Source organism: Anomaloglossus baeobatrachus, chromosome 1 (genome assembly GCF_048569485.1).
Source record: "Anomaloglossus baeobatrachus isolate aAnoBae1 chromosome 1, aAnoBae1.hap1, whole genome shotgun sequence".
Taxonomy (NCBI): Eukaryota; Metazoa; Chordata; class Amphibia; order Anura; family Aromobatidae; genus Anomaloglossus; species Anomaloglossus baeobatrachus.
The window spans coordinates 303,357,551-303,383,582 of record NC_134353.1 but is presented as its reverse complement, the minus strand read 5'-3'; the positions used below and the strand labels follow the sequence as shown (position 1 = coordinate 303,383,582).

Genomic DNA, 26,032 nt, shown 5'->3' with positions numbered 1-26,032 from the left:
GAAAACAAAAGAGCTGGACAAGGAAAAAGAGGAGGACACACAGATATATGAGTATATGCAAGGAAACATCGATTCCATTAATGTGCAACTTGAGCCCTGCTCATTCTTGGCTTCCAATCTTGATAAATTGCCTGAGCTCGCCACGTACGTCTTGGGGATCTTGTCGTGTCCTGCAGCCAGCGTTCTCTCGGAACCTGTCTTCAGTGCTGCTGTGGGTCTGCTGGCAGATAAGCACACGTGTCTGTCCACTGACAATGTGGACATGGCTCTCAGAGGACTTTTCTTCCCCTGGGTCAGCCAGGGGACGGGAAAGGCACGCGTATTTTTGAGAGTGCTTCATGCAAAGCATCTTTTTCTTTTTCAAAAGGGAGCTCAACCGATGCCAGTCAAGTGGGGTGTGTGTGGCCCAGTGAGTGGCAACCAGGGAGACTGTGGTTGGAGTCCCCTCGCTGTGTCTCTAAAAGAACCAAGATGAACAAGTCATGGCTCTCAGAGGACTTTTCTTCCCCTGGGTCAGCCAGGGGACGGGAAAGGCACGCGTATTTTTGAGAGTGCTTCATGCAAAGCATCTTTTTCTTTTTCAAAAGGGAGCTCAACCGATGCCAGTCAAGTGGGGTGTGTGTGGCCCAGTGAGTGGAAACGAGGGAGACTGTGGTTGGAGTCCCCTCGCTGTGTCTCTAAAAGAACCAAGATGAACAAGTCATGGCTCTCAGAGGACTTTTCTTCCCCTGGGTCAGCCAGGGGACGGGAAAGGCACGCGTATTTTTGAGAGTGCTTCATGCAAAGCATCTTTTTCTTTTTCAAAAGGGAGCTCAACCGATGCCAGTCAAGTGGGGTGTGTGTGGCCCAGTGAGTGGAAACGAGGGAGACTGTGGTTGGAGTCCCCTCGCTGTGTCTCTAAAAGAACCAAGATGAACAAGTCATGGCTCTCAGAGGACTTTTCTTCCCCTGGGTCAGCCAGGGGACGGGAAAGGCACGCGTATTTTTGAGAGTGCTTCATGCAAAGCATCTTTTTCTTTTTCAAAAGGGAGCTCAACCGATGCCAGTCAAGTGGGGTGTGTGTGGCCCAGTGAGTGGCAACGAGGGAGACTGTGGTTGGAGTCCCCTCGCTGTGTCTCTAAAAGAACCAAGATGAACAAGTCATGGCTCTCAGAGGACTTTTCTTCCCCTGGGTCAGCCAGGAGACGGGAAAGGCACGCGTATTTTTGAGAGTGCTTCATGCAAAGCATCTTTTTCTTTTTCAAAAGGGAGCTCAACCGATGCCAGTCAAGTGGGGTGTGTGTGGCCCAGTGAGTGGAAACGAGGGAGACTGTGGTTGGAGTCCCCTCGCTGTGTCTCTAAAAGAACCAAGATGAACAAGACATGGCTCTCAGAGGACTTTTCTTCCCCTGGGTCAGCCAGGGGACGGGAAAGGCACGCGTATTTTTGAGAGTGCTTCATGCAAAGCATCTTTTTCTTTTTCAAAAGGGGGCTCAACCGATGCCAGTCAAGTGGGGTGTGTGTGGCCCAGTTAGTGGCAACGAAGGAGACTGTGGTTGGAGTCCCCTCGCTGTGTTTCTAAAAGACCCAAAATGAACAAATCATGGCTCTCAGAGGACTTTTCTTCCCCTGGGTCAGCCAGGGGACGGGAAAGGCACGCGTATTTTTGAGAGTGCTTCATGCAAAGCATCTTTTTCTTTTTCAAAAGGGAGCTCAACCGATGCCAGTCAAGTGGGGTGTGTGTGGCCCAGTGAGTGGCAACCAGGGAGACTGTGGTTGGAGTCCCCTCGCTGTGTCTCTAAAAGAACCAAGATGAACAAGTCATGGCTCTCAGAGGACTTTTCTTCCCCTGGGTCAGCCAGGGGACGGGAAAGGCACGCGTATTTTTGAGAGTGCTTCATGCAAAGCATCTTTTTCTTTTTCAAAAGGGAGCTCAACCGATGCCAGTCAAGTGGGGTGTGTGTGGCCCAGTGAGTGGCAACGAGGGAGACTGTGGTTGGAGTCCCCTCGCTGTGTCTCTAAAAGAACCAAGATGAACAAGTCATGGCTCTCAGAGGACTTTTCTTCCCCTGGGTCAGCCAGGGGACGGGAAAGGCACGCGTATTTTTGAGAGTGCTTCATGCAAAGCATCTTTTTCTTTTTCAAAAGGGAGCTCAACCGATGCCAGTCAAGTGGGGTGTGTGTGGCCCAGTGAGTGGAAACGAGGGAGACTGTGGTTGGAGTCCCCTCGCTGTGTCTCTAAAAGAACCAAGATGAACAAGTCATGGCTCTCAGAGGACTTTTCTTCCCCTGGGTCAGCCAGGGGACGGGAAAGGCACGCGTATTTTTGAGAGTGCTTCATGCAAAGCATCTTTTTCTTTTTCAAAAGGGAGCTCAACCGATGCCAGTCAAGTGGGGTGTGTGTGGCCCAGTGAGTGGAAACGAGGGAGACTGTGGTTGGAGTCCCCTCGCTGTGTCTCTAAAAGAACCAAGATGAACAAGTCATGGCTCTCAGAGGACTTTTCTTCCCCTGGGTCAGCCAGGGGACGGGAAAGGCACGCGTATTTTTGAGAGTGCTTCATGCAAAGCATCTTTTTCTTTTTCAAAAGGGAGCTCAACCGATGCCAGTCAAGTGGGGTGTGTGTGGCCCAGTGAGTGGCAACCAGGGAGACTGTGGTTGGAGTCCCCTCGCTGTGTCTCTAAAAGAACCAAGATGAACAAGTCATGGCTCTCAGAGGACTTTTCTTCCCCTGGGTCAGCCAGGGGACGGGAAAGGCACGCGTATTTTTGAGAGTGCTTCATGCAAAGCATCTTTTTCTTTTTCAAAAGGGAGCTCAACCGATGCCAGTCAAGTGGGGTGTGTGTGGCCCAGTGAGTGGCAACGAAGGAGACTGTGGTTGGAGTCCCCTCGCTGTGTTTCTAAAAGACCCAAAATGAACAAATCATGGCTCTCAGAGGACTTTTCTTCCCCTGGGTCAGCCAGGGGACGGGAAAGGCACGCGTATTTTTGAGAGTGCTTCATGCAAAGCATCTTTTTCTTTTTCAAAAGGGGGCTCAACCGATGCCAGTCAAGTGGGGTGTGTGTGGCCCAGTGAGTGGAAACGAGGGAGACTGTGGTTGGAGTCCCCTCGCTGTGTCTCTAAAAGAACCAAGATGAACAAGTCATGGCTCTCAGAGGACTTTTCTTCCCCTGGGTCAGCCAGGGGACGGGAAAGGCACGCGTATTTTTGAGAGTGCTTCATGCAAAGCATCTTTTTCTTTTTCAAAAGGGAGCTCAACCGATGCCAGTCAAGTGGGGTGTGTGTGGCCCAGTGAGTGGAAACGAGGGAGACTGTGGTTGGAGTCCCCTCGCTGTGTCTCTAAAAGAACCAAGATGAACAAGTCATGGCTCTCAGAGGACTTTTCTTCCCCTGGGTCAGCCAGGGGACGGGAAAGGCACGCGTATTTTTGAGAGTGCTTCATGCAAAGCATCTTTTTCTTTTTCAAAAGGGGGCTCAACCGATGCCAGTCAAGTGGGGTGTGTGTGGCCCAGTTAGTGGAAACGAGGGAGACTGTGGTTGGAGTCCCCTCGCTGTGTCTCTAAAAGAACCAAGATGAACAAGTCATGGCTCTCAGAGGACTTTTCTTCCCCTGGGTCAGCCAGGGGACGGGAAAGGCACGCGTATTTTTGAGAGTGCTTCATGCAAAGCATCTTTTTCTTTTTCAAAAGGGGGCTCAACCGATGCCAGTCAAGTGGGGTGTGTGTGGCCCAGTTAGTGGAAACGAGGGAGACTGTGGTTGGAGTCCCCTCGCTGTGTCTCTAAAAGAACCAAGATGAACAAGTCATGGCTCTCAGAGGACTTTTCTTCCCCTGGGTCAGCCAGGGGACGGGAAAGGCACGCGTATTTTTGAGAGTGCTTCATGCAAAGCATCTTTTTCTTTTTCAAAAGGGAGCTCAACCGATGCCAGTCAAGTGGGGTGTGTGTGGCCCAGTGAGTGGAAACGAGGGAGACTGTGGTTGGAGTCCCCTCGCTGTGTTATACATGCTTTTAGAAGGGCATGACATGGCTTGGAGGTTGACTTTCATAAAATGCAAACTGTTGGCTACCAAAATGCTGCCTTTCCAACAACTGTGGTTATAGGCAATGAGGAACATACTGATGAAGATGAGACGCAGATACCCGATTGGGATGACAACTTAAATATTCGGTCAGGGCAAGAAGAGGCTCGGTCTGAGGGGGAGGGGAGTGCAAACACAACAATTGATGATGAAGTTCTAGATCCCACCTACTGTCAACCCCCAGTCAGGCACTCGAGGAGGTCAACAGAGGCGGTGGAGGAGGATGCAACCGACGACGAAATTACCTTGCGCCTTCCTGGACAGAGTCGGAGCACTGGTAGCACGTCTACAAATGCATCCTCAGCCACCACTCTGCCTATGAGCATTATTCGGGGTGCATCAACAGGTCGCATGGCCTCTAAGCCTTGCCTAGCCTGGTCCTTTTTTGACATAGAAAAAGATCGCCCAAATCATGTGATATGTAAAATTTGTCATGATTCTCTTAGTAGAGGTCAAAACCTCAGCAGTTTGACAACTTCTTCCATGAATCGTCACATGAATAAATATCATAGGTCCCGGTGGGAAGCTCACTGTGCTGCAATGCGGCCTAGCGGAGCGAACCATCCACCGCCCGCCCCTTCCAGTGCATCCGCGCGCTCTTCATCTTCTAGGACTGTGGGGACAGCTGTCACACCTGTTTTTCCACGCAAAACTTCCACCACTGTAACCGCAACAGGCAGTTTGCTTGGTAGGTCGTCAGTTGGTTTGGAAGGGGAAACAAGTGAGTGTGTACAGCTCTCTCAGACATCGATAGCACCTACGTTGGATGAAGGCAACATCATGTCTCCGCCTGCACTTTCCTCACAAACCTGCATTTTTCCAGGGACACCCTACTCAACACCGTCTACACACAGCAGCCAGATCTCTGTCCCTCAGATGTGGTCAAATAAAAGGCCACTTCCTCCGACCCATGACAAAGCTAAGAGGTTGACTCTATCCCTCTGTAAGCTGTTGGCTACCGAAATGCTGCCTTTCCGCCTAGTGGACACACATGATTTTAGAGACCTTATGTCTGTCGCTGTGCCCCAGTACCAGATGCCTAGTCGCCACTACTTCTCTAAGAAAGGTGTGCCCGCGCTACACCAGCATGTCGCACACAACATCACCGCTTCCTTGAGAAACTCTGTGTGTGAACGGGTGCATTTCACCACCGATACTTGGACCAGTAAGCATGGACAGGGACGTTACATGTCGCTGACTGGGCACTGGGTAACTATGTTGATAGATGGTGAAGGGTCTGCTGCACAAGTCTTGCCGTCCCCACGACTTGTGTGTCAATCCTCTGTCTGTCCAAGTTCCGCCACTGCTTCTGCATCCTCCACCTCATCTGGGTCCTCCACCTCCGCCCCAAGCCTGCCTGGTCAGGCCACCAGCGTTCTCACTGCGCAGAAGGAATCACGCACCCCTCATTACTATGCTGGCAGCAGAGCGCAACGGCATCAGGCGGTCTTTAGCTTGACATGTCTTGGGAATAAGAGTCACACAGCTGAGGAGTTGTGGTCAGCTCTGCGGTCCGAGTTTAATAAATGGTTGTCTCCACTCAACCTGCAGCCTGGTAAGGCCGTGTGCGACAATGCTGCAAACCTGGGTGCGGCCCTTCGCCTGGGCAAGGTGACACACGTGCCTTGTATGGCTCACGTGTTGAACCTTGTTGTCCAGCAATTTTTAACACACTATCCCGGCCTAGATGGCCTTCTGACCAGGGCACGTAAACTGTCTGCAGTGCTCACTTCCCCGTTCAACCGCCGCAGCTGAGCGACTTGCATCGCTCCAGAAGTCTTTCGGCCTGCCGGTTCATCGCCTGAAATGCGATGTGGCGACACGCTGGAATTCAACTCTCCACATGTTACAGCGACTGTGGCAGCACCGGCGAGCCCTGGTGCAATACGTCATGATGTATAGCCTGGGCCAACGAGATGCAGAAGTGGGGCAGATCACCCTGATGGAGTGATCTCAGATCAAGGACCTATGCACCGTTCTGCACAGTTTCGACATGGCGACGAATATGTTTAGCGCTGACAATGCCATTATCAGCATGACGATTACAGTCATTTACATGCTGGAGCACACGCTAAACACTATTCGGAGTCAGGGGGTGGGACAACAGGAAGGGGAGGAACTACAGGAGGATTCATATGCGCAAGACACAACAACATCACCAAGGTCCAGACGTTCATCATCACCAACGCGGCAGGCATGGGACCATGGGGGACAGGGATCAACAAGGGCGCATGGTAGCAGGCGAGATGTTGAGGAAGGTGCAGGAGGACATGAAGATATGGAGGACGAACTGTCCATGGACATGGAAGACTCAGCGGATGAGGGAGACCTTGGTCAAAATTCAGTTGAAAGAGGTTGGGGGGAGATGTCAGAGGAAGAAAGAACGGTTAGCACCTCTATGCCACAAACACAGCGTGGACTTGGTCCACATGGCTGCGCAAGACACATGAGTGCCTTCTTGTTGCACTACCTCCAACATGACCCTCGGATTGTCAAAATTAGAAGTGATGATGACTACTGGCTTGCCACACTATTAGATCCCCGGGACAAGTCCAAATTTTGTGACATAATTCCACCCATAGAAAGGGACGCACGTATGCTGGAGTATCAGCATAAGCTGTTACTCGATCTTAGCTCGGCTTTTACACCAAACAACCGTGCAGGTGAAGGGAGTGATTCTCCCAGTTGTAACTTGACAAACATGGGACGGCATCGTCATCTTCAACAGTCTACCCGTACCAGTAGGACCGTATCTGGTGCTGGTAACAGCAATTTTATGGAATATTTTCATAATTTTTTTAGACCCTCCTTTGCAAGGCCACCAGAGACAACAAGTCTGACACATAGTCAACGGATGGAGAGGATGATACAGGAGTATCTCCAAATGAACATCGATGCAATGACTTTGCAAATGGAGCCTTGCTCCTTTTGGGCTTCAAATCTAGAAAAATTGACAGAGCTCTCCAGTTACGCCTTGGAGATTTTGTCGTGTGCAGCTGCCAGCGTTGTCTCTGAACGTGTCTTCTTCAGTGCTGCTGGGTGTGTGCTGACAGATAAGCGCACGCGTCTGTCCAGTGACAATGTGGACACACTGACGTTCATCAAAATGAACAAGTCATGGATCCAGAAGGAATTTACTACCCCTGTGTCATCCTGGGGAGAGTAAATGCTTGTGGATTTGGAATGTGCTTGATGCAAATCAAAACATCCTGTTTGCAACTAGGGCACAAGTGCTGCCACTGATGGGGTGTCTGTGTGCCCAATGTTGGGAAAAAAGGTAGACTCCGCTTGGAGTAACCCTTGCTTGATGTGTTTTTTAAAAATGATACAAGATGAACAGATCTGAAGGCAAGATGAAGGCAACATCATGTCTCCGCCTGCACTTTTCTCACAAACCTGCATTTTTCCAGGGACACCCTACTCAACACCGTCTACAGACAGCAGCCAGATCTCTTTCCCTCAGATGTGGTCAAATAAAAGGCCACTTACTGCGACCCATGACAAAGCTAAGTGGTTGACTCTATCCCTCTGTAAGCTGTTGGCTACCGAAATGCTGCCTTTACGCGTAGTGGACACACAGGATTTTACAGACCTTATGTCTGTCGCTGTGCCCCAGTACCACATGCCCAATCACCACTGCTTCTCCAAGAAAAGCATGCCCGCGCTACACCAGCATGTCGCACACAACATCACCACTTCCTTGAGAAAATCTGTGTGCGACAGGGTGCATTTCAACACAGATACTTGGACCAGTAAGCATAGACAGGGTCATTACATGTCACTGACTGGGCACTGGCAAACTATGGTGAGAGATGGAGAAGGGTCTGCTGTACAAGTCTTGCCGTCCCCACGAGTTGTTTCAATCCTTGTTCTGTATGTAGAAGTTAATACACTGCTTCTGCCTCTTCAACCTCGTGTGGGTCCTCTACCTTGGCGCAAACCCTGTGTGGTCAGGCCACCCTTCCTTGCAACTGCGCACAAGGACTACCACACACCTCCTTACTATGCTGGCAGCAGAGCTCAATGCCATCAGGCGGTCAAAGCTTTACTTTGAAATGTATGGGAAATGTGAGTCACACCGCTATTTCAGAGAATAGTAGTCAGGCAGGGTCAAAACATTAATTGAGGAACAGGAACAGAATGGGACGGCCAGGAAAGAATCAGAAAACAAGCAGAGTTGAAATGCGTATCGGCCAACAAGGTACATAAACAGCAAGCAGGAAAAGTAGTCAGGTAACAAGCACACAAAATCATAAAACTGAACTGGGGGTAAAATTAACCAGAGGTTCATAGCTATGTCTGGCAGTGGTCTGCAGACAGGATGGGCATAAAAAAGGGTGTGGTGTCTTCCCATTGGTTGTAGCTGAATGATGCTATTTCATCTGTGAGATACCCACCAGCTACATTCAGCCAGAGATTCTGCATCTGTCAAGGTAATGCAGCCCAGTGGGTGAGCATAACCTGCGTCCACCTGCGCCGCTGGCATCGACTACTCTCACATCATCAGCACTATTCATGAAAGGAACACGTTGTCACCTGGCAACCGGAGTACAAATTGACGGAGCGGACTACGTTGGTGACTTAACAGCCGTGTGCGGCAATGATGCAAACCTGGCTGCGGGCCATCCTCAGGGCAATGTGACACACGTGCCTTTTAGGGCTCACGTGTTGAACCGAATTCGCCAGCAATTTTTAAAACACCATCACGGCCTACATGGCCTTGTGCAGTGGGCACGCTCGCTATGTGCTCACTTCCATCGTGCGCACACAGCAGCTCAACAACTTTCATCACTCCGGAAGTCTTAGGGTCTGGCAGTTAAACGCCGTAAATGCGATGTTTCGACACGCAGGAATTGGAATCTGCACATGTTGCAGCGTGTGTGGCAGCACCGCAGAGCCCTGCTGAAATACGGTAAGACATATAGCCTGGGATAACTTGATCCAGAGGTGGTGCAGATCACGCTGCTGGAGTGGTGTCAGATCAAGGACCTATGCACCCTGCTACACAGTTTTGAAATGTCGACGAAGATGTTTAGCACTGGCAATGTCATTCTCAGCGTGACAATTCTGGTCATCTACATGATGGAGCACACTGTAATTATTATTCTGAGTCAGGTGTTGGGACAAGAGGAAGGGGAGGAAGTACAGGAGGAGTCATATGCGGAAGGGATAACAAGATCTACGAGGTCCAGATGGTCAGCGGCACCTATGCGGCATTCATGGTGAGGGAGAGGGATTAACAAGGGCGCATAGTATCAGCAAAAAGTGTTGATGAAAGTGCAGGAGCCCATGAAGAAATGGAGGACGAACTGGCGATGGGCATGGAAGACTCAGCAGATGAGTGAGAGCTTGCTCACATTTCGGTTGTGCGAGGTTGTGGGTAGAGGGCAGAGGAAGGATGCACGATTCTCACCTCTCTGCCACCAACACACCAAGGACTTGGTCCTCCTGGATGCACAAGACACATGAGCGCCTTCTTGCTGCACTACCTACATGACCCTCGGATTGTATGAATTTGAACTAATCCTGAATACTGGGTTGCCACACTGTTAGATCCCCGGTACAAGACAAAATTTGGCGAACTAATTCCTGCCATAGAAATAGACGCACGTATACAGGAGTATCTGCAGAATGTGGTACGCAATCTTAGATCTACTTGTCCACTAAACACCAGTGCTGCACAGAGTGAATCTCAACGCTTTGTCATGGATAGGAGGAAATGGTCTTTTACTTGTCCACATCGGAGGGACCGAGGGATGGCTGCTGTGCTGAGATGGCGTTGAGTACGGTGTCCCTGCACAGTTGCACTTTTGGTCATATCCCAAAATGAGTTGAAAAAGGACAGATGCTGTTGGAAAGGGGAACAGGTGTGTTGGAAAGGGGAAAAAAGTTTTGGTCCGTGGATTTGGTGGTTAAGCAACTGTAACATTTGCTGAAGAAACAACATCTGTTACAGTGGGACTGGCAGATTTGGATAAAGTGGTATATAATCTGTGACCGCTATATAACGAAAATTAATAAGAAAAGAAAGAGAAAGGTATATATCCCCATCAGCAGTCAGTGTCCACCGTGCTCCCAGTTGGAAAAGGAGAGGTTGGCAACTTGAAGGTTTGGTGGAGGATACAGAGCTGTGTGGCTATGAAACTAATAGTAGCCTGAACCGAGTTAGACGCCATTCGGATCTGGAGACTGTGAGCCCTGTTAGCGTCACAGGGTCCACATGCCCACCCAGCCCAGGAACTCCCTGTTAACAACACAGGGGCCATTGAGTACGCTGACCGTGTGCGTAGGGGCCACACCTGTGGACAGCAGGCGCATCAGCAGCAGCAGGCCTGTTAATGCCACTGGGCTGCACAAGCAGGACTGTTAGGACAGGAGCTGGTCTTAACCGTTCTGCGTTACCAACTGTGGTGGTGGCCTGCATCCACCACCCGATCCCTGCCTACCTCTGGCCTAAAGCCGCAATGGGTTCAACACATGGAGGTGTGCTCTTTCGGAGCATAATAGAAGACTGCGCACCTCCTTGTTGGCTCCAGCCCCTTTTATAACCTGGGTCCGCCCCAAACCAGGGTGAACCACAATGCACCTCCTGGAGACAAAAGTAGAGTGACACGTCATGAGTGGCATAACTAGCGTCCTATTTGGAAACGCAACTTCAATGATGACCTCATGGCTGCCATGACCCAAACACCTCACCAGTCATCGTCTGAGCATCAATAATGCGGTGACAAGTCATAGGTGTGGGCCTCTGCAAGCCATTTGGGAGGACACCTGATGCCCTGTGGTCTATATGGGACCCCCACATCAGGGCCAGGGCCAAAGAGTTCATTACCGGACCTAGTCTCTGATGCAGGAAGTGCCTGAGCATGCTCAGTAGCATGAAATACAGTCTCTGAAAAAAGACTATCAGCTTTAGCATGGTGTCTATGCCCAAAACAGGACTTAGACCCGGCACGGAATGCAAGCACCTGTGCAAAGAGGCTTTTCACACTTAGTGTGGGAGCATGCGCTGTATCCCGAAATGAAAACTTAGCGTCAGGAATGGCACAGTCAGGCTGAGCATACTCACTAGGCGAAACACTGTAATTATGCTGCAGCTGGGGTACATCGGCACACGCATGCGCACTAGCTGCCTCTCCACACTTAGACGTGGAGGGGAAATTTGTCTTGGAGATGCTGTCTATGAACAGAAGGAAAAGCTAAAGGAAGCCTGACTTTCTATCCCTCCGAATTATGAAATGCAGCAATGAATTCCATGAGTTTGCTATAACATTAGCGTAGCAAAATGTGCATGAGGGTGTGATGTAGAGGTGCTAGAAATAGCTTGTCACCAGTGGGGCACTAATGGAATACAACAGCCAGTTCTATGATGCCACAAAATGGCAGTATTTTGTGCTATCATTATAGCTTATTAAAAACAGAGCACGAGGTTGTCATGCAGAGGTGCTGCACATAGATTTGCAGTAGTGTGAATTGACAAAAGTACAATAGCCACGTTTAGGATACAACTAGGTACAGTGAGTGTTTGCTAGTAAAATTGCTTAGTTTAAAAAAGTTGTAGTGTGCAATGCAGGCAGACGTGCTATGCAAATGTCTTTGCACTAGTGGGACTATAGCAAAGTCCAATAGCCACGTATAGGATGCCACTAGGTACACTGAGTGTGTGCTAGTATAATGGCTTCGTTATAATTTGTTGGAGTGTGCAACGCAGGCAGATGCGCTCTGCAAATGTCTTGGCACTAGTGGGACTATAGCAAAGTCCAATAGCCACGTATAGGATGCCACTAGGTACACTGTGTGTTTGCTAGTATAATGGATGAGTTTAAAAAAGATAGAGTGTGCAATGCAGGCAGACGTGCTGCAAATAACGTTCCAATACTGTGAATTGACAAAAGTACAATAGCCACGTTTAGGATACAACTAGGTACAGTGAGTGTTTGCTAGTATAATGGCTTCGTTATAATTAGTTGGAGTGTGCAACGCAGGAAGATGCGCTCTGCAAATGTCTTGGCACTAGTGGGACTATAGCAAAGTCCAATAGCCACGTATAGGATGCCACTAGGTACACTGACTGTTTGGTAGTATAATGGCTGAGTTTAAAAAAGTTTGAGTGTGCAATGCAGGCAGACGTGCTGCAAATAACGTTCCAATACTGTGAATTGACAAAAGTACAATAGCCACGTTTAGGATGCCACTAGGTACACTGACTGTTTGCTAGTATAATGGCTGAGTTTAAAAAAGTTAGAGTATGCAATGCAGGCAGACGTGCTGCAAATAACGTTCCAATACTGTGAATTGACAAAAGTACAATAGCCACGTATAGGATGCCACTAGGTACACTGACTGTTTGCTAGTATAATGGCTGAGTTTAAAAAAGTTAGAGTGTGCAATGCAGGCAGACGTGCTGCAAATAACGTTCCAATACTGTGAATTGACAAAAGTACAATAGCCACGTTTAGGATGCCACTAGGTACACTGACTGTTTGCTAGTATAATGGCTGAGTTTAAAAAAGTTAGAGTGTGCAATGCAGGCAGACGTGCTGCAAATAACGTTCCAATACTGTGAATTGACAAAAGTACAATAGCCACGTTTAGGATGCCACTAGGTACACTGACTGTTTGGTAGTATAATGGCTGAGTTTAAAAAAGTTAGAGTGTGCAATGCAGGCAGACGTGCTGCAAATAACGTTCCAATACTGTGAATTGACAAAAGTACAATAGCCACGTTTAGGATGCCACTAGGTACACTGACTGTTTGGTAGTATAATGGCTGAGTTTAAAAAAGTTAGAGTGTGCAATGCAGGCAGACGTGCTGCAAATAACGTTCCAATACTGTGAATTGACAAAAGTACAATAGCCACGTTTAGGATACAACTAGGTACAGTGAGTGTTTGCTAGTATAATGGCTGAGTTTAAAAAAGTTAGAGTGTGCAATGCAGGCAGACGTGCTGCAAATAACGTTCCAATACTGTGAATTGACAAAAGTACAATAGCCACGTTTAGGATACAACTAGGTACAGTGAGTGTTTGCTAGTATAATGGCTGAGTTTAAAAAAGTTAGAGTGTGCAATGCAGGCAGACGTGCTGCAAATAACGTTCCAATACTGTGAATTGACAAAAGTACAATAGCCACATTTAGGATGCCACTAGGTACAGTGAGTGTTTGCTAGTATAATGGCTGAGTTTAAAAAAGTTAGAGTGTGCAATGCAGGCAGACGTGCTGCAAATAACGTTCCAATACTGTGAATTGACAAAAGTACAATAGCCACGTTTAGGATGCCACTAGGTACACTGACTGTTTGCTAGTATAATGGCTGAGTTTAAAAAAGTTAGAGTGTGCAATGCAGGCAGACGTGCTGCAAATAACGTTCCAATACTGTGAATTGACAAAAGTACAATAGCCACGTTTAGGATGCCACTAGGTACACTGACTGTTTGCTAGTATAATGGCTGAGTTTAAAAAACTTGGAGTGTGCAATGCAGGCAGATGTGCTCTGCAAATGTCTTGGCACTAGTGGGACTATAGCAAAGTCCAATAGCCACGTATAGGATGCCACTAGGTACACTGAGTGTGTGCTAGTATAATGGCTTCGTTATAATTAGTTGGAGTGTGCAACGCAGGCAGATGCGCTCTGCAAATGTCTTGGCACTAGTGGGACTATAGCAAAGTCCAATAGCCACGTATAGGATGCCACTAGGTACACTGAGTGTTTGCTAGTATAATGGCTTCGTTATAATTAGTTGGAGTGTGCAACGCAGGCAGATGCGCTCTGCAAATGTCTTGGCCCTAGTGGGACTATAGCAAAGTCCAATAGCCACGTATAGGATGCCACTAGGTACACTGAGTGTTTGCTAGTATAATGGCTTAGTTATAATGAGTTGGAGTGTGCAACGCAGGCAGATGCGCTCTGCAAATGTCTTGGCACTAGTGGGACTATAGCAAAGTCCAATAGCCACGTATAGGATGCCACTAGGTACACTGAGTGTTTGCTAGTATAATGGCTTAGTTATAATGAGTTGGAGTGTGCAACGCAGGCAGATGCGCTCTGCAAATGTCTTGGCACTAGTGGGACTATAGCAAAGTCCAATAGCCACGTATAGGATGCCACTAGGTACACTGAGTGTTTGCTAGTATAATGGCTTCGTTATAATTTGTTGGAGTGTGCAACGCAGGCAGATGCGCTCTGCAAATGTCTTGGCACTAGTGGGACTATAGCAAAGTCCAATAGCCACGTATAGGATGCCACTAGGTACACTGAGTGTTTGCTAGTATAATGGCTTCGTTATAATTAGTTGGAGTGTGCAACGCAGGCAGATGCGCTCTGCAAATGTCTTGGCACTAGTGGGACTATAGCAAAGTCCAATAGCCACGTATAGGATGCCACTAGGTACACTGAGTGTTTGCTAGTATAATGGCTTCGTTATAATTAGTTGGAGTGTGCAACGCAGGCAGATGCGCTCTGCAAATGTCTTGGCCCTAGTGGGACTATAGCAAAGTCCAATAGCCACGTATAGGATGCCACTAGGTACACTGAGTGTTTGCTAGTATAATGGCTTAGTTATAATGAGTTGGAGTGTGCAACGCAGGCAGATGCGCTCTGCAAATGTCTTGGCACTAGTGGGACTATAGCAAAGTCCAATAGCCACGTATAGGATGCCACTAGGTACACTGAGTGTTTGCTAGTATAATGGCTTCGTTATAATTAGTTGGAGTGTGCAACGCAGGCAGATGCGCTCTGCAAATGTCTTGGCCCTAGTGGGACTATAGCAAAGTCCAATAGCCACGTATAGGATGCCACTAGGTACACTGAGTGTTTGCTAGTATAATGGCTTAGTTATAATGAGTTGGAGTGTGCAACGCAGGCAGATGCGCTCTGCAAATGTCTTGGCACTAGTGGGACTATAGCAAAGTCCAATAGCCACGTATAGGATGCCACTAGGTACACTGAGTGTTTGCTAGTATAATGGCTTAGTTATAATGAGTTGGAGTGTGCAACGCAGGCAGATGCGCTCTGCAAATGTCTTGGCACTAGTGGGACTATAGCAAAGTCCAATAGCCACGTATAGGATGCCACTAGGTACACTGAGTGTTTGCTAGTATAATGGCTTCGTTATAATTAGTTGGAGTGTGCAACGCAGGCAGATGCGCTCTGCAAATGTCTTGGCACTAGTGGGACTATAGCAAAGTCCAATAGCCACGTATAGGATGCCACTAGGTACACTGAGTGTTTGCTAGTATAATGGCTGAGTTTAAAAAACTTGGAGTGTGCAATGCAGGCAGATGTGCTCTGCTAATGTCTTTGCACTAGTGGGACTATAGCAAAGTCCAATAGCCACGTATAGGATGCCACTAGGTACACTGAGTGTGTGCTAGTATAATGGCTTAGTTATAATTCGTTGGAGTGTGCAACGCAGGCAGACGTGCTGCAAATGTCTTGGCACTAGTGGGACTATAGCAAAGTCCAATAGCCACGTATAGGATGCCACTAGGTACACTGAGTGTTTGCTAGTATAATGGCTTCGTTATAATTAGTTGGAGTGTGCAACGCAGGCAGATGCGCTCTGCAAATGTCTTGGCCCTAGTGGGACTATAGCAAAGTCCAATAGCCACGTATAGGATGCCACTAGGTACACTGAGTGTTTGCTAGTATAATGGCTTAGTTATAATGAGTTGGAGTGTGCAACGCAGGCAGATGCGCTCTGCAAATGTCTTGGCACTAGTGGGACTATAGCAAAGTCCAATAGCCACGTATAGGATGCCACTAGGTACACTGAGTGTTTGCTAGTATAATGGCTTCGTTATAATTAGTTGGAGTGTGCAACGCAGGCAGATGCGCTCTGCAAATGTCTTGGCACTAGTGGGACTATAGCAAAGTCCAATAGCCACGTATAGGATGCCACTAGGTACACTGAGTGTTTGCTAGTATAATGGCTGAGTTTAAAAAACTTGGAGTGTGCAATGCAGGCAGATGTGCTCTGCTAATGTCTTTGCACTAGTGGGACTATAGCAAAGTCCAATAGCCACGTATAGGATGCCACTAGGTACACTGAGTGTGTGCCAGTATAATGGCTTAGTTATAATTCGTTGGAGTGTGCAACGCAGGCAGACGTGCTGCAAATGTCTTGGCACTAGTGGGACTATAGCAAAGTCCAATAGCCACGTATAGGATGCCACTAGGTACACTGAGTGTTTGCTAGTATAATGGCTTCGTTATAATTTGTTGGAGTGTGCAACGCAGGCAGATGCGCTCTGCAAATGTCTTGGCCCTAGTGGGACTATAGCAAAGTCCAATAGCCACGTATAGGATGCCACTAGGTACACTGAGTGTTTGCTAGTATAATGGCTGAGTTTAAAAAACTTGGAGTGTGCAATGCAGGCAGATGTGCTCTGCTAATGTCTTTGCACTAGTGGGACTATAGCAAAGTCCAATAGCCACGTATAGGATGCCACTAGGTACACTGAGTGTTTGCTAGTAAAATTGCTTAGTTTAAAAAACTTGGAGTGTGCAATGCAGGCAGATGTGCTCTGCAAATGTCTTTGCACTAGTGGGACTATAGCAAAGTCCAATAGCCACAGATAGGATGCCACTAGGTACACTGAGTGTTTGCTAGTATAATGGCTTACTTAGAATGAGTTGGAGTGTGCAGAGGACAAGAGGGTACAGTGGCAGGATTGTGGTGCTCTGGGTAGAGGAATGGAAGCCTGCCTTTCTATTCCCTCCTAATGGTGAAATGCAGGGAGGAAATCCCTGACCTGGGCTACACAGACGCTGTTGCTGTTTGCAGGACCTGTCACCTATGGCTCTCTGACCCTGCCGGTACGAGCCCTTAAAAGGACTGCTAGAATGTGCTCTCCCTAAGCTGTCTAACGCTGTGTATGCAGCGCATACAGCTGTATCGGCGATAGGACAAAGGACGGAACGGCAACAGTGATGTCTGACACCAAAGACGCAGAAGGCAGATAATGGCGATCGTGAAGAAAATGTCCGGTTTTATAATGCAGGGACATGTGACATGCAGATCCTATCACACATGCCGTTGCTTCTCTGCCTCAAAGTCCACTTAGGTGTGTGTGTCTGTGATTGGCTGACATGCTGGCCAGCCCCACAAGACGCGCGCGCTTAGGGAAGGAAGACAAGAAAAAAAAAAAAAAAATGGCGATCGCCATTATAGAAACAGCAGTGATCTGAAGGCGCTGTTCACGCACACTATACACTGAAATGTGATAATAGTTTGATTCACAGAGTGACTTACACTATTACAGCAGAAACCAAGCTAAGATTTAGCTGTTTTTTGGCTGCTAGAACCGTTCTCGAACGTTTCTAGAACTATCGAGCTTTTGCAAAAAGCTCGAGTTCTAGTTCGATCTAGAACATGCCCCAAAATCACTCGAGCCTAGAACTGGAGAACCACGAACCACGAACCGCGCTCAACTCTACCGATGATACGATTACGACGCTTTTGCGCTCGTTAATCATATCATCTAGGCTTTACACACTACGATGTCGAGAGCGACGCAGGAAGTGTGTCACTTTCGACATGACCCCACCGACATCGCACCTGCGATGTCGTAGTGTGCAAAGTACCCCTTAGTCAAATGTTAGTTCTGCAGAAAATTATGTAAGTTGCATGGCCAGCTTAAGGTTTTTGCTTAGCCTTTAAACAGACCTAAATTTTGTCAAATGTCGGAAGCTCTTAGTCCTGTTCTTTATGGATTCAATAAAAATCATAATTATTTTTAGTTGGAAAAATAATTTTTTATTTAAAACTCTGCTTCATGAAAATATACATTAGTCCTAAAACTTTATTAGAGCATCTCAGAAAGATGTCCTCTGCTGTCACACTAGGTATGGGTGAGTAACAAGTGAATGGCGGAAGGGAAACCCTGCTTCTAAGGAAGAGGGAGGTTTCGACCCCTGACCAAACCTAGCATGGGTCTCTGGGGTCCCTCACCACCCGAGATAGGTTTCACATCTATGCACCTAGCAGGATACCTGATCCTAGGAGGGCCCTAGAGTTGGGCCCTAGATAGGGAACGGGTGGGATGATCTCTTCATCAACCCCACTAAACACTAAGGGGCACTTTGCACACTGCGACATCGCAGGTGCGATGTCGGTGGGGTCAAATTGAAAATGACGCACTTCCGGCATCGCAGGCGACATCGCAGTGTGTAAAGGCTGGATGATACGATTAACGAGCGCAAAAGCGTCGTAATCGTATCATCGGTGCAGCGTCGGCGTAATCCATGATTACGCTGACGCGACAGTCCGATGTTGTTCCTCGCTCCTGCGGCAGCACACATCGCTGTGTGTGAAGTCGCAGGAGCGAGGAACGTCTCCTAACGGCCTCACTGCGGCTTCCGTAGGATATGCGGAAGGAAGGAGGTGGGCAGGATGTTTACATCCTGCTCATCTCCGCCCCTCCGCTCTGATTGGCCGCCTGCCGTGTGACGTCGCAGTGACGCCGCACGACCCGTCCCCTTAACAAGGAGGCGGGTCGCCGGCCACAGGGACGTCGCACGGCAGGTGAGTGTGTGTGTGAAGCTGGCGTAGCGATAACTTTCGCTACGCCAGCTATCACCACATATCGCTGCTGCGACGGGGGCGGGCACTATCGCACTCGGCATCGCAGCATCGGCCTGCGATGTCGTAGTGTGCAAAGCCCGCCTAAAGAAAACACAGGGAACACACACATGGGGAAAGCGCATGATAATTTATCTCCAGATGCCTCAGGAAGAAGTTCAGCAAAGAGCAGCAACGATCCTACAGATGAATGCAAACTACCTGCTTGCATCCGGAGCTTGTGAAGGAACTGAATATCACAAGCACAAGTTCAGAGAAAATGAGAGTATTTAAACCCATGTGGTGTTACGGTTGTACTGCCTGATAGAATAATAGATGTAGGTATACTTTTATCAGCAGACAGAATCCACCATGCAGTAGTGTTAATGCTGTAGCTGGTGGCCGTGAGCCAAGCTGAGAGCCAACAATTAACCAAAGTGTAATACAACCGCATTAACAGTCATGCTGATGTAGCCAATAGCAGAACCTAAAGCTCTGTTACTGCACAGAACCCAAACTAAAATGTGCAGCACACGTGTTAACGGTCACACGGTTGCCATATCGAGATGATGCCTGAAGCTCTGTTAAAGCACAGAGTCAGGTTATGTATTACTAGCCTCTGTTACCTCACACAGGACAATTTATAGCATACACAGTATGGATAGGGATACATCAGGTGAGCACTAACCGTACTCCGCTAACTACAGGATCAGGATATGCTCAGGTAGCATTCAGGGGTGAGCACATAGGCTTCCTAACTCCCAGGCCGACTTGCCTCCAGGTACACCTAGCTAACCACTGGTACCTCCACAGCTGAAGCCGCCTGACTATGGAAAACTAGCCTTGACCAGAGGACTGATCCTAGAACAGTCTGGTATGACCACAACGCCCATCCCAGAGCTTGTGTTCTGAACCTAAATCAGTCCGGTTGGACCTCGGCGCCTGTCCCTAAGCTAAAAGCATGTGTACACTCATCTCCACACACAAAGACGACTGAACACCTCCATGTGGGCTCCCGGGGCTTTTATAACCTAGGTACCGCATAGCCAGCCCAACCCTCAGCCAATAAGCAGCAGCCATGTGGCCGCGCATCAGTGGTGACATCACCCGCGGCCAATAGGAAGGCAGCGCGTCAGCAGTGACGTCACCCATTGCCAATCAGGTGCCGCCACGTGGTGCACAGGCGTAGATAGTTGTAAACATGCGCGGTAGTGCTAATTCCACTTTTAGGCTCGGAATGCCAAAAAGTCCGAGCCACCACATGAGAATCCAAAGACTGCCTAGAACACCTTCAGGTACGAGATGGAACAGAACCATAGGATGACCGGTGTACCGCTGCACCACAGTTCGTGACATGGGGAACTATAGATTATTAGCAGCTGAAGAGAAAAGGAGATCCACAGGGTCCCAAAGGGAAAAGGAGGAAAATCCAGCAGAGAAGATACCTTGTACACTAATTTACTAACAGCAGGAATAACATAAAGTCAGGGAGCATTTTGCACAGCCATACGCTGTGACCTTCTGTTACCAGACACCACAGGATTGTCTGTCACCAATGACACACCCATAAAACCTACTGTACAAAAAGTAGAAAGGTTATAATCAGCATTTCCATCTATCTAAATGGCTGCCAAGTCATCTTACATTTCCCTACAACAGTGGAATTGACTAGATCGAAACATTTGTGAAAAGCTGGTCTCTGATGAAGCAACACCTATAAGCGCTCATGCTTCAGTATCTCTAAGTGTTACAGTATTTTGTAAATAAGAATAACACCTGTCAAAGACCTCTTGACTTTTTAAAGATCGTCCAATTTTTAATTTTTGTGCTTTTGTTTATTCACCCCCTTTATCCCCCCCCCTTTTTTTTCCGTCAATATAGCCGTGTGAGGGCTTATTTTTTTTGCGGGATTAGTTGTTTTGAATTACACTATCTATTTGATCATATTTTGTAATGGTAAGTGCGAAAAAAATTCCAAGTGTGGCGAAATATTGAAAAAAGGTACAATTCTGTAATTTTTTGAAGAGAGGGGATTATTTCTAGAGTTCATTTTACTATAAAAACTACCTGGCAGTATTATTCTCCAGGCCAGTACAATTAGATAGTATATAGTTTTAGTTTGAGGTGGTGAACTTATTTTTATTAATATACGTTTTGGGGATATAAATATGTTTTGATCATTTTTTTATTTTGTTGCAGCAGCGAAAAAACTGCAATTCTGACATTCTAATTTTGTTTTTCTCATTACGCCATTAATCGATCAGAATAATATATTTTATATTTTAAGAGATTGGACGTTTGCGAATGCAAATATATGTATTTTTTTATTTCTTAATTATTAATATGGTAAAAAGGGGTGACTTGAACTTTTATATTTTTTTCAGTTTTTTCAGGACTTTTTTTTCTACTTTGTTTGTACTTAATAATCCCCTTAGGGGACTTGAATCTGCAATATTCTGATCAATTGTTCTATATATATATATCAATGCCACAGCATAGCAATGCTGTATACAGCAGTATAGAAGAAATCACAGTGTCCTATAAACACCGGTCATGGCTAGCGTTCATAGGAGTACTGAGATGAGAGACACAGGTCCAGTCAGCTGACAACTCATTAAGGTCAAGTGATCACATAGTGGGAGCAACGATGAGAGATCAGAACACTCTCTTGCCGAGGCACTTTAAATGCGACTGTCAGAAATTGACAGCTACCATTGGTTAAAAGCTATGATTGGAGTGCCGCTCCCCCTGCAATAGTTAGAGGCACATGTCTGTTGATTAACTAAGCTGACATGTGCAGGGAAAGATGCGGGCTCGGCGTACGAGCCCATATCAAAGGCAGGGACATGACCCATGATGTACAAATCAAATTTATGGGGCCTTAATCATGGGCAGCATAAATCAGAGCTTGGCTGAGCCATTGAGGCCAAGTTGGTTTTACTCTGAAATGCTGTGGTGTTTGAGAATAAACGTGGTTTGAAAAGCCTTTGTGCACATATGAGAGAGACCTATTAGTCAACTGGAAATAGGGCAGGTTTCTCCGCATTGTTTGCGATCCCCATTTCCTCTGCCTGCTTCTGATCTTTGAAAGTCAGGCTGAGATTTCAAACATAGAAGGCAGGTCATTCACAGAATGGATGCAAGTAGAGGGTCTGGGGAATCACAGATAGGGAGGAGAACCGAAATCTAATTAGCAGAAAACGTCAAGTGGATTTCTTTACCAAAGGTTTCAATTAATTAGTATTACAACATTGTTACAGCAATTACTTTACTTTATTTTACAAAATTGTGCTTTAAATAGTATGTTAATTATTTTTATAGTTATAATCAATAATATTTTCACTGGTAAAATATTGTTAAGGAAAGTTAATTTGACATTTTAACTAAACTCATGTAAAACAATTCAAAAATATTTATATAATGTGTATATTTATGATGTTTATCTTTTTGAATACTTTTCATTGTGACAAAAAAGTGTTAATATTTATTCTCTTTTATTTTTCTTTAGAGAGCTGACATAGGGATTTCTGCCTTGACTATCACTCCTGACCGTGAGAATGTAGTAGACTTCACAACTCGCTATATGGATTACTCTGTGGGAGTTCTGTTGAAAAAAGCTGAGAGAACTGTGGACATGTTTGCCTGCTTAGCACCATTTGATCTATCTTTGTGGGCCTGTATTGCTGGGACTGTTCTGTTGGTAGGTCTTCTGGTCTACCTATTAAACTGGCTTAATCCTCCACGTCTGCAGATGGGGTCTATGACGTCTACAACACTGTACAACTCCATGTGGTTTGTGTATGGATCGTTTGTTCAACAAGGTACGTTTGACTTCTTTTTATATAAAATATGTTAAAGTCTCTAATAATCTAGTGTAGCTTATATTGAACAAGATTTGAAATGTATAGACTTCACATTGTTGAAAGAGACCGAAGGATTTCTGCACACCTATATCCACAGAATATCTGTGGTTCGTTCTCCAACATGTTTGGAACAACCTCCCTCCTGAGTTACTTCAAAAACTGTGTGCAAGTGTTCCTAGAAGAATTGATTTTTTTTATGTTGTTTTGAAGACCAAGGGCGGTCACACGAAATAGTGATTTGATATCCACTTCTATTTTTTAAAACTTTGCAACATTTTTACACACGATTTTTTCGACACATAAACATATTTGTACATAAACTTCTTTATGTAGCATAATGTGCAAATGTTTAGGCAGGTATTAAAAAATGCTGCAAAGTAAGAATGCGTTAAAAAATGTAAGAGTTAAATGTTTATTTTTTTTCGATTTAATAAAATACAAAGTGAGTGAACAAAAGATAAATCAAAATCAAATATCTACGTGGTTTGACCACCCTTTACCTTAAAAATCATCACAGCATTAATTCTTCTAGGTACATTTGACCGCAGTTCTTGAAGGAACTTGGCTGAGAGGTTGTTCGCAACATGTTGAGGAACTAATCAGAGATCTTCTGTGGATATAGGCTTGTGAAATTCCTAGTTCTTAATTACATATGATCTATTTTTGGGATTGTTGTCTTCTAGTATCATAAATTTTAATGCCAATTTGGCGCCCCTGACCCGGTCAGGCACCACTGAGTACTGCACCCATGCTGGGACAGTACTTCCAGTTAGTCCTAAAGGCCAGAATGAGGTGTGTATGCACAGACACATAGCAACCAGGTCTCCCACACCTTTAGAGGGGAGCCTTGGGTAGTCTCCAGAGTGGGGCTAGCTTTCAAATCTCATCAAGAGGTGGAGTGGAGGGGCTGGGAGCTAAAGTGCAGAGGTTGTAAGGAAGAGAAGGAGAGCCAGTCTGGTAGTGGACTGCCACTAGTCAGACCCTGCGTGGTATAGTGACAGTTGGCGGGGGAGAACGGTCACCGGGTAGTCAGAAGAAGAGGTGCTCCTGGTGACTAGGCATGTATGGGGTACAGGTCCCTAGAGTAAACTCAAGTTTAACTATCTGCTAAACCTGCCGGTGAGGGGAACTACAAGTACCTCACCAACCACATAGAGTCCGAGCCCCAGCAGCAACGCAGGGACCCATAAGGAGACAGAGCTAGAAGCCATCCCACGCTGCCGGCAAATGGTCCAAAAAGGGGAGAAAAGGCAGTAGCGACTCCCTGGATAGACCCCCTTGGTACTTTAAGTCAGGGGATTATCCGAACAAAGAAGTGCTAGGAAGGCGAGCTAACCTGTTACCCTCAGACTGGCCTGAAGGAGCCCCTGGTCCTACCTGGTTCATCACAGCAACGCCCGGGTCAGCTCACCTTAACATCTGTGAGTAAAAATCAGTTAAATGACTTTTGGACTCTGCCTGAGTTATTTTGGACCCGTTATTCTACACACCTGAGCCCCTGCTTTACTCACGGGAGGCCACACCATCTGACTGCAGACCCCATCAACCCCAGATGCTCATAAAATCTGCAGTGGCGGTCATCCATATTCCTGACCACAAGGCGTGAGTGGCGTCACGACACATACAAAATCTGACTTACCTGTCTGCCATATACAGAAGATGACCCTGTGGCATCCCTGAGGCTGAAGCGACAACGCTGGGATGACACACTACATGTCTCCCTGATGGTATTGCAGGATGGATAAGTATCTGCCTGTATTTCTCAGCATTGGGAACATCAAGAAAGGGGCAACATTGAGGACTCTAGATGCAGAGAAAAGTTAGTGCAGCAGATTAAAGACAGAAACCTACAACCATATACTGATTGTCAAAGTCTGGCAAGAAATGATCTTTATGGAATATTTGTGTCCAAAAAACATATTTTCACATGAAAACAATGCCAAGTGACACAGCTATGAATGAAAACATCGAAATTAGAGTACAGTGAATGCAGCAGGTGCTCTTGTTTGATGAGTAAAAATGTGAAATAATTAGCTGTATAAATAAGCAGTTTGTTCAAGATGCAGAGCGGTACAATAATGAGTGTTTCTAGGCAATAATGAAACATGATGGAGGTTCTTTGTAAGCTTTTGGGCTGTATTTCAGCAAATTGAGTAAGAGAATTAGTCAAGATTGTGTTCTCAATGCTGATAAATAGATAATTAAACACTATATAATATAATTAAGGAGGCATCTGATTAGTTCTACATTTATTCTGCAGAAGGACAACAACCCCAAACATACAGTAAATATGTTAAAGAACTATCAGGTCTGGATATGAGGACATGGCCCTTTCAGAGCTATGATCTAAACATCACCTGCCTGGGATTACTTGAAAATGATTGGCAGAATTCTTCATGCACAAAAGATCTGTACTTTGTTCTCCAAGATTTTTGGAATTTAAAGAAATATATACAGTATATGTATATATATATATATATATATATATATATATATATATATATATATATACAGTATACATGTGTATAATATATAACTACATCTGTGAAATATTTCTACTTCCTTCATGTCAGTTGATTTATAATATCTAAACCTCCTCTGGTTGTACCTCGAAGGTGTTTGCTTGGAACTCTAGTGCTAACATAATTGTTTCTTCTCTTCATTTTCCCTGCATGTTTATCTGATATGAGAAAAGATAACAGCAGGTTTATAATCTGAAATATGACACTTCAGTCTGAGGGGGAAAAAAACAACAGAAAATGAAATAGGACAACTACTCAGAGAACTCTACTGTATAGTGTGGAGATCTAATCATAAAGTCCCATTAGGCTACCAAATATCAGTTTGGTATCGAAATACTTTCATTAGTATTGTCACCTAATATTTCATTTTCAGTTTAAATGTAACACAAACTTTATTTGCTAAATCTCTACTGTTTACTGACGCAAGACCACACGGGAATAGTAGAATAATTGAAAGTGACAGACACACAATGTAATTGCAGTTTTTTCTTCTTCTTGACTTAAATCTTTTTTTTATTTGCCTGAGAATTGTAAGACTTATGAGTTGCATAATATCATTGTCAATAGATTTTTTTAATGAAGACATTCCACAAAGCCTTGCTTGCCCTATAGAGAGTAAAATATCTATCTATCTATCTATCTATCTATCTATCTATCTATCTATCTATCTATCTACAGTATCTATCTATCTATCTATCTCATATCTATCTACCTATTTATCTCATATTTATCTACTGTATCTATCATCTATTCATCTATCTATCTATGCTCTATCATTTGCTAACAACCTTGCTAAGACCCCTTAAGGGTGCTTTACACGCTGCGATATCGGTAACAATATATAGTCGGGGTCACGTCGGTAGTGACGCACATCCGGCGCCATTACCGACATTGCAGCGTGTAACACAAATGAGCGACGATCAATGAGCACAAAAACGTGAAAAATCGTTGCTCGTTGACACGTTGCTCATTTCCTTAATATCACTGCAGCGACAGGTACGATGTTGTGTGTCTTTCCTGCGGCATCA

At 46.0% G+C, this 26,032-nt stretch overlaps 1 protein-coding gene across 2 annotated transcripts in view; it reads left to right on the top strand.

The window, feature by feature from the left end:
- Positions 1-26,032, top strand: part of GRID2 (glutamate ionotropic receptor delta type subunit 2) — a 1,893,008-nt gene that overhangs the window by 1,453,654 nt on the left and 413,322 nt on the right. For both annotated transcript variants that reach the window (XR_012754338.1, XM_075351083.1), the window contains exon 11: positions 22,128-22,440. Coding sequence is in view for 1 of the 2 variants with exons in the window: in XM_075351083.1 (XP_075207198.1) it covers positions 22,128-22,440 (313 nt within the window). In the remaining variant the exon portion in view is untranslated. The remainder of the gene's footprint in view (positions 1-22,127; positions 22,441-26,032) is intronic.